This window comes from Typopeltis vanoorti, chromosome 15, assembly GCF_054136105.1.
Source record: "Typopeltis vanoorti isolate ZY-2024b chromosome 15, IOZ_Tvanoo_1.0, whole genome shotgun sequence".
In the NCBI taxonomy this organism is placed as follows: domain Eukaryota; kingdom Metazoa; phylum Arthropoda; class Arachnida; order Uropygi; family Thelyphonidae; genus Typopeltis; species Typopeltis vanoorti.
In genome coordinates, this window is record NC_143563.1 from 102,840,948 (window position 1) to 102,854,498 (window position 13,551).

At 34.3% G+C, this 13,551-nt stretch overlaps 1 protein-coding gene across 1 annotated transcript in view; it reads right to left on the reverse strand.

Annotated features, from left to right (window-relative positions):
• LOC150099039 (glucose dehydrogenase [FAD, quinone]-like) overlaps positions 1–9,739 on the reverse strand; it is a 67,889-nt gene extending 58,150 nt beyond the window's left edge. Inside the window, exons 1-2 of the mRNA XM_090405798.1 lie at positions 9,601–9,739; positions 4,366–4,484 (exon numbers count right to left, since the gene is read on the reverse strand). Coding sequence (XP_090261924.1) covers positions 4,366–4,484; positions 9,601–9,739 — 258 coding nt within the window. The remainder of the gene's footprint in view (positions 1–4,365; positions 4,485–9,600) is intronic.
• Positions 9,740–13,551: the final 3,812 nt, after the last annotated feature.

The window sequence follows — 13,551 nt, forward strand, 5'->3', positions numbered from 1 at the left end:
CCTTCATTTGAATGTAGCCAATGAGCATGAGTGTTTAGAGAGCCAATCAGGTGTCATCTTGTTTTGGCAATGAGCCAATAAGGTCACAGCAGGATTCAGCTATCTGTCATTTATTGGAGCTGAGAGGACATTTGTCAGTGTGCTATGTGATTGCTATCAAGTGGGTTGGTTTTTTTTGTGTGTGTTCTTTCATTTAGTGAGCTTGTAAACGTAATAAAATTAAAGAAATGATGCAAGTAGTTGACTGGTCACAGCGATGTAAAATAGTACTATTATGTGAACAAGGCTACAGTTATGAAGAAATTAGAAGAAGAATTCGTGGAAACTTAACCAAAGGTGGTTAAGTGTGGTTCTGAATTTTTGAAGAAGTATAAGGAGACTCAGTCACTACAAAACTAGACTGGTAAAGGCAGGAAAAGGTGCACAACAGCAAGTGAAGATAGAAAATTTGAGAGATTATGCCTACGTGACAGAAGAAAATAATCTGGGTGTATACAAGGTGAAATGGCGCAATAAAATGTGAAGTTGAGTGCAAGGACTGTTCGGCGCAGACTGCAGGAATTTGGTCTAAATGCTAGAATTCCACGAAAAAAGCCATTTTTATCTCTTAGACAAAGATTAAAAAGATTAAACTGGGCTAAAACCCATGTTAACTGGACAGCTGAACAATGGGACGGTGTTATTTGGAGTGATGAAACCAAAATCTCCCTGTTTGGTAGTGATGGCATAAAAGACGTAAGGAGAAGAATAGGAGAAGATTTGCATCCTGCTTGCATTACACCTACTGTGAAACACCCACTTATTGTTATGATCTGGGTTTGTATGAGATCAAAAGGTGTGGGCAGAATTTGCGTGATTAATGAGAATATAAATGCCCAAAAATACATAAATGAAATACTTGACCCAAACTGAAGCCTTCCGCAAGTGATCTTTTCCAAGATAATGAAGCATTTATATTTCAACAGGATTCAGTTCCATGTCATGTTGCTGCTGTGTGCAAAAAGTGGTTTCAAGATAATCATATTCCACTGATGGAATGGCCCAGACCTTAACCCAATCGAAAATCTATGAAGTCGACTAAAGAAACTTGTTGGTCAGTAGCAACCCACCAATAAAACGCAATTAATAGAAGCAATAATTCAATCTTGGGTTCACACTATAACAGCTGCAGAACTAAAAAACTTGGTTCACCATGGGAAGGCGGTGTAAGGCCGTAATTAACGCTAAAGGTTACCCAACTAAGTATTAACTCACATTGTGAGAATTTTTATATATCTCATTTTTTCTGTGTTTCAGGTTTCTTCTTTATAACTGCTGTTCTAGTAAACAAATCCTTCATTAAAGTTATTGCATTATATTCTTGATTAAATTATCTTTCCATTGATAAAGAATTTTATGATATTACTCAAAAACAAAGTGGTGTTATGAGCCATCAAACCTCAGAAATACAATTTTTTCAAAAGGTTTCCACAATTTTGACCAGTAGTATATACAAAAAAACGCAAGAGTCTATATAGGTCCTGAAATAGGCAGTGATACACCACTACTTATTAATATTGGAAACGATCCATAAAATAAAAGTTGAAACATATAGAAAAATTAGCCAGGAAATAAATGCTAAGACAAAGAACTACAAACTAAAGAAAGAAGAAACAGCCATTGAGTATAAAAGTATAAAAGTAAAATAGAAGACAAAATGAAAGAAGTAGAAAAAGAGATATATGAAGACTAAGATGTAAAATGCCTATGGTACAAGTTCAAAACACTTATTCTAGAAACAAGCAAAGAAATTTGTGGTGTATCATTAAATAACAAACAGTACATAAAGTATATGTAACAACGGTACATAAAAACCCTTCTTTTACGTAGTTCTTCAGTCCCTGGTGTACTGAAGAACTAAAAAGAAATTAAAAAGAAAAATCAATTGTTGAAGAGATATATAACATCAAAGCTGCAGATTGATAAAGAACTATACAACAACCAAAGAAATAAAGTTAAAACTTTAGTGAAAGAAGAGAAAAGAAAATGTTGGGAAGACTTCGAACATACTTGAAAACAAAATTTTAAAGGAAACCAAAAACTCTTCTAAAAAAGAACGAGATCAGAGAAAGAATGTCTCATAAAGTTTATAAAATAAGGATGGAAAGTTACTCACAAATTCCGAATACATCATGGAAAGAATGGAAACGGTACTTCCAAGAATTATTGGAAGATGCAGAACACGGAAAAAATAGAACCCTAAGACATGCAAGCAAAATAGGAGATCAAAGTGAGGAAATTCATGCAAATGAACTGTTAGCAGCAATGCCATGACCAAATAACACCAGAAATGGTATTAGAAAAGAAACCCATAAAATTTCTTTTACACCTATTCAATGTCGTATGGAAAAAGAAAATTATTCCCGAAGATTTGGAAGTAGCAATAATAATCCATATATTTAAGAAAGGAGACAACAGTAAATGTGAAAACCATAGAGGAATTTCTCTCTTTTAAGTGTTCCTAAGCCTCTCTTCTAAAATACGCCCGTATTTTAGAAGAGAGGCTTAGGAACCAAATAGAGGAATATCTATTTCCTGGAATGGAATATGGAATGTTTTATAGATTTCGAAAAGGACTTTGACCGAGTTCTCAGACAATTAATATGGCAAACATTAAAGAAAGACAAGATAAGGAATAACTTAATAGCAGCCATACAAAGCCTCTACAAAAGTAACAGAAATTATGTAAGAACCTGTAATAATAGACCAAAAGAATTTGAAACAAATGTAGGAGTGAGGCAAGGCTGTATCCTCAGCCCTCTTCTCTTCATCATAGTAATGGATGAAATTTTAAAGGTATGCCAAACAAAAACAAAAAAGTTCCACCTAGGATACAGGAAACTGATAGAAACCAGGATTTCGCACATGGCTTTTGGAGATGGTGTAGTGATTCTAGCGAATACAACTGAAGATTTGCAGTACAACATCAACATTTGGTATGAAGAAACAAAGAAAAGGAATATTACCATAAATATAAATAAAACTAAAACAATGATCATATCTAGAAACCAACAAAAACACATAATCAAAAAATAGAGAACCATCAACTGGAACACGTTCACTCCTTTAAATACTTGGGATCATATATACAAGAAGATAGTAGACTAGACACAGAAATTAACAACAGGATACCGTTCAATGTTTGCACCAACATTAACGTACAGTTGCGAGTCTTGGTGTTTAACAACAGGAAACACAAATAAACTACAAACAATTGAAATGAAATATCTTAGGAAAGTGGCAAAAAAAAACAAGACTAGACCGAATAAGAAATCAAACTATAAGAGACAGCCTTCATATTGCACCTCTGAACCAATTCATATTAAGATGTCCAATCCACCAAATGAGGTGGTTTGGACATCTTAATCGATTGGAAGAAGGAAAAATATACGAAAGCCAGAAAATAGAGAAAAGAAACATAGGCAGGCCCAGGAAAGGTTGACAAAAGGAAATTAAAGAAAAACTGGAAAAGAAGGGAATTAACTGGAAAGAAGCAAAACAACAAGCCTTGGACAGGATGGCATGGAAATCTCTTTGGCAAAATCTCGACGCTTAAAAGCACAAGAGATCATAGACGAATAAGAAGAAGAATATATAAGTTATCTCAGTTATCCTAGCAATATATTTGGAACATTCAAAATATTTTTTGACACGTAAGTTCATAAATTTAGAGTTATCAAAATTTTTCTCATCGGTTACACACCTAAAGATAATTCTGAAAATCAGCTTCCTAACCAAAGGAGAAGTGTGATAAACATACTGGTCTGTTAGTTCAAGCAGTTATTTACGAATGCAAAACAACATTCTCAAATATGATACTCAAAATTGGATGAGAAGAATAGCGAAGTATGATAACATCACTCGGATTGCCGAAACCATTCCCAAATGATACTGCTGAAAGTAACCGCTATCATTTGATGACCTGAAATGTGAGAATCAAGAGGTGCACCTAATGAAAAATAATCTTTATATCGGTTAAGGTATTCAGCATTCCTCCGCAGGAGAGAAAAGAGGGGAGTTTCGTAAACAGGAGGCCTTGTTCTGGAGAATAAACCAGGTGATCGTGTTTCAATGAGCAGTGAAATTCATCTACAAATGGTATTAGACTCTAAATAGTATTTGACATTTTATTAAAATAGGCAAAACTAACCAATCTGACCAATCACCAAAATGGTGATTGGTCAGTTTGGCCTCACACCGAATGACGGAATGGTGCTAACTGCTTGTAACAAACTGAAGATAACAATATTAATCTACATATACTTATTTCATTTCCCTTTTTATATATCTTGTCGGACAGCTTAAGTAATTAGAAATTTCAGTTACTTTCCTAAATGTCCACCAGTGGGATGTGGGAGTACCAGATATGAAACGAATCTCTGCATCGAGCAAATCGTCCAAAATGCCATTTGGAGATGTCTTGACAAATGCAATTCCTTTTCTCCCTGCAAGTAAAGAAAACAGAAAATTGTTAAAAGAATATCATTAAGTTTATTGCTTACACTGTTCTCAGGCATTTAGCACTGCCAACAATGAATTCAATTTATTTACAATCATAAAGAAATTACTAATGGGATTATTTTCGATTGGTGATGAGCAGCTCTGACCCATTAAGTGTATGAACAATACCACTTAGAATTTGAAATCAAAAGTGGCCATCAATCTTTCTGGACAGAATAGCAGAGCGGTTACTTTGTGCTCTTTCTCTTTCTCTTTATGCTGCGAAGTATACACAGAAACGATTTTCTGATCAATGTTATAATGAGTGGGAAAATGTTCGAAGAGTTAATTTTCATGAGGATAAATTATCACTTCGAATATCTACTTCAGTTTTAGACTTTAATTGACAACGGATAAATCAAAGAGTCCACTTAAGTCGCGGGCTGTTGGGTATAACTACATCCTTGTCTTAGAAAAAAATACAAGTGCATAATAAATTAGTTTTATTTATTTAATTGTACACATCAATCACTTTTCGGACTGTATAGTTTCGAAACTATAAGAAACTGTACATGTCAAATTGCAACAAGAGACCAGCCTTGATTTGCAGGTAGGAAATCAAAAGTTGGACTGTCATTCCTAAGAGATGTTTCATGGGAAGAGGTGTTTAAATAGGAGTGGAATGAAGATTACTTTTCATTTGCGCTACATATGTTAAAATATAACAATGTGCAGTTTTAAATACAGCTATCCCAAATCCTATCCCAGTGGCTTTAAGGCCCACAACCTTCCAAGCATGCTTGGATTTCGTAACCGAAATACGAGGATAGAATGGTCACTCCTATGCCTCAACGTATTCTTGGCTGTATCCCTGTGTGTTCACGGTTCTAGTTTGCCTGCTTGAGGGATGAAAAACCCCAGATAAACTGGCGGAAAAACCTTACTGCCCCGCCCAAGACCGGCTAACTTGGCTATGGCTGAGGAAGATCCTTTAGCTCCTCACGTCTCCGACGGGAATCGAACCTAGGACACTCCTTCCCCAGGCATATAGTTGCGAAGTGCAAAGCCACTAAGCTAACTGCGCGGTTAGCTTAGTGGCTTTACGCTTCAAACAGCACTGATGTTGGTTTTGTAATCTCTCTCGTGTGGGCGAAAGGATTCCTATTAAGAAAAAAAAATGAAACTAAGTTTAAAAGAGAAACCATGCCTTAAGGATTTTAAAAAATTCTTTGTGGTTTTCAATGCTAAATGCTTCCTCAATAGGAAGCGAGGCAGATTTATTAATAGCGAAATGGATGCCGACCGTGGTGACGTGGTCTTGAAGGTTAAGTGCTACTGGGAAGCTTGAAATGACTGCTAAAAAAAAAAAATAAATAAATAAAAAAAAAAAACGAAAACAACAGTGATTATGCTGGCAACATTTTGATATAGAAAGGGAACTTTAATTGAAAACTGATGATATATTACTCTTTCTGTGGCTTTTATTTTATGATGGCCGTTCTCAAAGCGCGTTTGGAGAAACGTGCTCAGCGAAAACTTCAGAAAGAACTTCACTTTTTCAAGCAATTCACTCCGCAATAGCAACGAGAACACTAAAGAATTACAATATTCCTTCAAATGTAGGAAACGTCTCCACAAGTATCACAAAAGGATAGACAACACTTTTATAAGTGAATATCACACTCAACAATTAATTAGTATAAGGATGAGCTACCGCCTCGGGTTATTGGAGACTTAAAAAAGTTCCATGTTCGATCTATATTTATCGACCACATGGTGACTTGCTATGATATTGCTATAGAAAAATGACCTTTATTTAATGATTGTCCTTGATTTGCCATACTTGATATCATATTAGATAACAATTCCTTTATAATCATTGCTGTTTGGTATCCCCCCCCCCCGTATATTATAATTAAGACACATCTTATTTGGTTTCATTGAATTTTTATTAATGGCATCAGTAGGTTAAGTTTTTTCTAATACTTTTTTAATTATTCTCTATTAATTCTCTAGGAAATTAGCTATGTGATAATGGAAGTAGCATTTTAGAGGGGGTATTGAACTTTGATTAACTCTTAAACAAAAGAATAAAATTACGAGGAGACCGCTTAGATTTACAGTTTTCTGCACTGCCATTTTACCTCAGTTATTTTGCTGTCGTTTAAACTATGTTGATTTATTGTGAATAATCGATTTATCCGTTTATGAATTATTTCTGATTTATTATTAATAATATTACTAGGAAGTAAGAAAAATGTAATTACAACAGATCAACAGATTGAGAGTAATTCTCTCGTCCTAAATATAGCAGGAAAAAGAAACTCCGTAATCTTTAAAAGAGATTTTCTTTCATTTTTATACAGTTTACATAGCTCAGTGCTAAAATTGTTTACTTGTTTGTCGTTTCCTGATTGTTAAATGCATCTCCAATGTTGTTTATATAGGAAAAAATACAGTAATAGTCTAAGAGACTATTTTTTTTTTTTCATTTTTCATTTACTATGCTGATCGGGCGATATCACACCAAAGTAATGTCATGTTAAGAAGATAATACAATATTTATTCAAGTATAATATTTAATAAATTAGAATATGTAAAGAAGATAATATTTAATAAATTAGAATATGTAAAGAAGATGATATTGTATAAATTACAATATAGTACATATTTCTCACTATAGATGGCAGCACTTTTTAACTTACAAAGAGCTTTAAAGGCGATAAAGAAGGCAATAAGTTTTCTTAGTGTTGCTTCCAGTGAATCCAATTACATAGGTTCCTCACAAGTGATTCGCAAATAAAAACTGTGGAATGATGTCTGCTTAGATTTACATTGGTATTTTTTGTAAACTACGACATATTTAATATTATTTACTTGGGTTAAAATTTATATTTGTGGTTCGACTCATGCAGCCTTACACAGCGATCATGCATGACAGGATTTTAGCGGAAGGAAGGAGGGGAAATGCGCACTTGCTTATAATACTTATAATACTAATATATAGCTGCATCATACCTCACCGCTCTGTGTTGGATTTGAACTCACCGTATTAAATTGTTTTTAATGTGAATTGATAACATTTTTAAACTTAAAAAACCATTATGGACTGTTAGTTGTAAAGTGGCAGCATGAACGTCAATACTGAAATAAAAGTCACGAAAATAAAAATGAAAATCATCCCTCGAGTCGTCCCAAGGTGACTTTCAAAAATCTCTTATGATTTTTGAAAGTCTTAAAAAAACTAGAATGAAAATGAAGATTAAAAAAAAAATTCTAGTGAAGATTATATTCAATATTAATTTTCATTTCTGATTCGAAGATTATGAACTCCCGTAGTGTGGTGTCCATTCGTGTGAATCGTATAAAATTTTGGCTTTGATTAAAACACCACTGGATTTACCAAGTGCAAAAGCTGTGAATACTCTCATGCCGATTTCCACTAACTTACATGTGCGAGAGAGCTTTCCCAACTGACACCTCGTTAAATTAGAAATACTGGAACAAGCTGGATGCAGAATAGATTTGAGATTCTATCTTTCTTAAATCGATTGTTACACTTTGTTCTGCTAAAAAAAGCCCTAAACATATATTAAATTTATGCTTTATTTTGATTTATGACTACGTGTTACTATTATGTTTAAGGTTTGTTGTGACGCACATTACTTACAATTGATTTATTGGCTTACATTAAATCGTATTAAACAAACATATTTGCCATTTTTTTTTTCATTCTTAAAGATCATTGTTACGTATACAAGTTACTGAATAATAATTTTATATTATTATGCAATATCGCTTATAAAAACGTAGTACTGGAAATATTTCATAATTAAAATTCAGAACTATTATTCGATTTCAAAAAATGTCTACATAATGGTTCGCAAAAAAAAGATTACGTTGAAAGGAGTTAATGAGTCAAAAAGGTAGGAAACCGCCACGATATACTAGTGATATGATGACAATCGATTTTTAAGAGAAATGTTGATTTTTTCTAGTATTTGAAATACGATGTAGCCGATACAGAAAAAAATTTAAAAATTACAGCGTACACTTTCACTCCCGCAAACATGAATTTAATTTCACAATATAAAAAGCTTAAAATTTGACAGATAAACTTCTCAAAATTTTATGTAAGTTTTTCCTCAATACAAATACAAGTTAAAATGTCATCACCACACCGTTATTTCATGATCGGTGATTTCACCCAGTCATGAGGCATGTAATAGCATTAAACATGATAATACAGGCTTCTAAATTATTGTTCATTCGAAGTTGCTCACTGAAATGGACAACAGAAATGTGATCCGACTGACTTATAAAAAAAAGGCATGATTTTAGAGCACCTGTTGAAGATTAGCAGTATCCAGGAATCTATTACTATTATAGTCTGTTCATGGAATACTGTAGTTAGGGTGATCCAAAAGTGGAACCTTTTAACTACAGCAGTTTTTCGACTACGGAAATACCCTAGGCGGGACAATGCTTCACGCCTTATTAATGCTCGTGAACTCAGATTATTCCGCCTAGGGCAAATCCATAGTTGAAAAAGTGTGAAACTGCTTACCAGGTAATAAAAGGTGATGTTTCCCAGACCACAATCCAAACTCTGTTTGTGTATGGGCCTCCAAAGCAGACGCCCAGTCAAGGGATCAATGATTAGTGGTAATCATCGATGATTACATATCCTGAAAGACGTCTGGAACAATTCAATATTAGAAAAAATTGTCTTTTCGGAAGAATGTCGTTTCCAGCTATGCCGGGTGGACGCTAAATGAAAACCTACAGGGAGAAATCAGAACAATGTGATCGTCTTGTAGAAACAGAAAAGAATATGTGATGCTTCCTGTAGCTCGTACAATGAATGCTACAAAGTAGCTATCCCTTAGGGCTGATCAAGTACATCCCTTCATGTGTCAATATGTTCAGCATAACCTTGTTCAACTTTTACTGTTGTTGTATTGTCTATACCGCGCAGTATAGCGGCAGTTATTAGGACAGTGCCATAATACACAACACAGTATATAATATAATAAATTTTGTATGACAATTGTCTCTAACTCAGATCAAATAATTAAATAAATAAATAAAAATAAATAACTATCTCAGTTAAATAAAAACTTATATTATCAGCATCATTTGCGCTGCTTTTCCAAAAACGATCCTTTAACTTCTTTTCTTTTACTCGAAGAAAATAATCCAAAGCAGCTTTTTTGTTTTTCTTTGTAAGTGTTATTCCTTCAAAAAATTTCCTTTCCATTTCTTAAATTGAAGAAGGGGAGAAGAATGGGTATAGAACCCTTTATTGATTGGATAGTCCTCAATGAACAGTTCTCTGCTCTTTTCTTGTTTCCAATATATGTAATACGCTTTGTCCTACTAATGTGCAAAGATCACACTATTACATGAAAGAGTATAATTTTTCCTCTTCAACGAACTGTAGAATGAAATTTTGACTCAACTTTGAATTATCTACTAGCATGTCTTAGTAGACCGTTACTTTACAGTTTTAACCTTAAAAACAATATTAAGAGACTTTATTTAGGTTTATATCTTCTGGAGATCGTTGAGGTTTGAAAGAAACACATTCAGAGAAAGCTATTGGTCTCTGTTTTCCGCTTTCATGACGTTTCAGTCCAGACAAGTTTATGTAATTCGTGAACGTACACGCATGCGTGAACTAGATATTAAACTGTCGACTTTTGTAGTTATCCTGCGAGTAGGATAAACAACATATAAAATAAAGTCTTTGAAATTAGAAAAACAGTTTTATTACACAGAAAGAAGCACAAAAGGTTTGTGGTATTTCTTCAAATAAAATACAACGACGACATTGTACCTTGAAACTAAGTGTTTTTAGTTGAAACTAATCTTTTCATTTGCTCATGTAGAGGAGACATTAAAATATCAAACTTTGTCAAAGTAAATGGCAGAATAAATAATATATTTAAGCCATCTCTAGTACAAAACCACACCAGAATCAGACTATATAATGTCTTGTCAAAACTAATTCTACTAGACGAAAAAGAAACATGGACCATTAAAAGGAAAGATGAAAAATTCAAACAGCAGAAATAAAATTTCTCAGTAAAAAAAGCGGAATATACCAAGTGGGGCCATAAAACAAATGAAGAAATTTTACAATCTCTGAATATAAAACCAATTAATGCAATTAATACATAAGATAGTATAAACAAAAATGGATAGAACATTTAAATCGAATGGACAACAGCAGACTATCGAAAATATTATACAGATATAAAATAAGTGGAAAAAAGAATCGGAAGATCAAGAAAGAGATGGCATGGGACTGAAACAGACCACCTTCCTAAAATCCATGTTAGGAAGAAGAGAAGAAGAAGACAAAAGCAAATAAACTTGCATGAAAATACGTTTTTTTTTTAACTTGAAAGTTTCATCAAAAGTGTTGAGTCCAGTTATTGTGATTACCTGACTACAAAAACTCATCATTGAAGGTACTCCATTCTATGCAACATATCGTTTAAAGTACTCAATCCACCATCTACATACACACAAACAAACAAACAACGCCTATTAAGTCTATTTTGTGACTGTAAATTTCGTGCCCACCAGAAAACTGAAGTTATGATGCTTCATATAAAGCTAAAGAGAGATATTTTGGTAGCCTCTATTCTAGTCCATAACATATTTGGAATTAATTATTACTAGCAATTCTCACGCGAATCCGTAGCTCAGCCGGTAGACGAAGCCTTTTGGTCGGAAAGATGTGTGTTCGATTTCCGTCCAAGCCGTGAGGAATTTTTATCTGGTCTCTTTCACTAAAAGTGAGATAACCGGTCTCATACGGAGGTAGGTTTTTTCTTTTTTTTTTTCACCCGAAAACTCGGGTTTTTCGTCCCCAAGACCAGGCAAACTTCCCTCCCCCCTTGAACGCACGTGTCTACAGACATAGAACATACCGAGAAGCATAGGGCTAACCACCTTATCCTCAAGACTGTCACGGTTTCAAATCGTAATAGGCCATGTTTAATACGAACGTAATAACGGGCCGCTAGGCCGAATGCACGCAAGGAGAGGAGGAGGAGGAGCAATTCTCACTTTATCTGAACGTCTCGAGATTAAATTAAGGTAGGTGACAATAAACAATTAACATTTCTAAGTTAGCGTTAACATGGATTAGATTAAAACATACACAACAAGAAGCTTTAGTATTTCTTTTTAAGAATATTTCATAGCAAGTGGTCTCGGTAACAGTAGAGTAACAATCAGCGGGATGATGTAAAAGGAGTTTGGGGGAATTAACATTAAGAACAACTATTAGCTACAGTAGTCCTGGAATATTTTATATTATTATGTGTTTAAATTATTGAATAACTGAAAGGAATAAAAGGAATAACACCAAACTCGCCTATGCCTATCCAAAGCAGCCATTTCTTTCTTACCGACGTCATCTTCTATGTGCTGGTTACATGAGCTAAGATGAGCACTGATAAATCAGTAATTGTGTGTAATAGAAGTATAAGAATGATAACAAGTTACATGATATGAGCTGCATAACATTGCAGACTCTGAACTGAATACACATTTTCATGTGCCACAGTTGAGTTGCGGGTCTTTAACAGCTGGGATCCAGGATCAAAATCCAGGATCCAGGATGCTGTGAGACAGCTGGGATCCAGGATTATTTCTGGGAACCAACCCTGATCGAAACACTAATAATTATTATCCACAATACTTACACCCCACAACCTACCTCGATTGGTTTTCGTAAACATAATTTGAGCATAAAATGACTTATGTCTAAATAGGCGTATTGTGTGAATTAATTACGTGTGTTCCCAGGTCGGTTTTTCTTGCTATGAGATGAATAAAGTTTATTCTCCTCATAGATGGGATTCGAACGCAGGTCTTTCCAAGTAAATACTTCGAAGAATCCTCCCCTAAAGGCAGTACAGGAGTAAATGGTAATTTAACCCCTCATACATTTTTAGCAGCAGTTGTGAAAACTCTATTTTACGATGAGGCACAAAAAAAGTACAAAACGCAATGCTCATGCTTGGGTGCGTTATCATCATTCACATCTTATTTCCCGGTTAGATACGCATGATGCCTATTTTCTAGTAATCTATGACGAAAGCGGAAGTCTTTTTACTATGCTTTTATCAATTGATATTATAAATGATAGCACATAATTGATAAAAATGTCTAGATACAAATAGTACAATTAGCAAAAATTGTGTGATTAGAGGGATTTTACAAGAAAGACAAAATAAACTTCTTAATTACTAATGTATGATAATAATTAATGTTTGGGTAAGTAAGATATTAAAAGTAGCATCTCTCTCCGTAGCTTAGTCGGTATAGACTTTGGGTGGAAAGACTTGGGTTCCAATCCCGTCTAGGACGCTAACAAACTTTATCTGAGTTTTTCAACTGGGGTGAGTCGGCTGACTCACCCCAGTTGAAAAATACGGAGATAGCAGGGTTTTTAGTCTCGAAACCAGGAATCCGCCCAGTACAACACACCTAATTTACAGACAAAAGAATACGGATTAACATAGGGCTAACCACCTTATCCTCGGAATTCGACATCCAAGGATACTTGGAAGGTTGTGGGGGCTTAAATCCCTGCTAGAATCGCTGATGATGATGATGCGGAGGAGGAGGAGGATATTAAAAATGAGGTATTTATGGATCCATCAATATTGTATAGCCAAATATAGAAAGAAACTTAAAAGTTTCAAAAGTTTTCATACTTTTAAAGGTTGTAAACTTATACTGCATTTTAGTATTCATTTAAGGGCAAAGGCACGATAATCTTGTACCTCTCTCTAAAAAAAAAAAAAAAAAAATTTAAGCCCCTTTAGGCCTCTTATTATTAAACAGAGCAGTGGTATCGTACCTTTTGACGAATATCGTCAGCCAACCTAAACACAAAAAATTCGTAATAGAGGGGATACTAAACCAAACCGGTGACACTCTTCACTCGGCCAACGACCAGATCTGGGCATATTTCCTATGTTAATGCCTCCTGAGAATTCAAGTTGTTATTCACTCTGAGTAAAATAAAGTGAAAGTTACGAATGATTG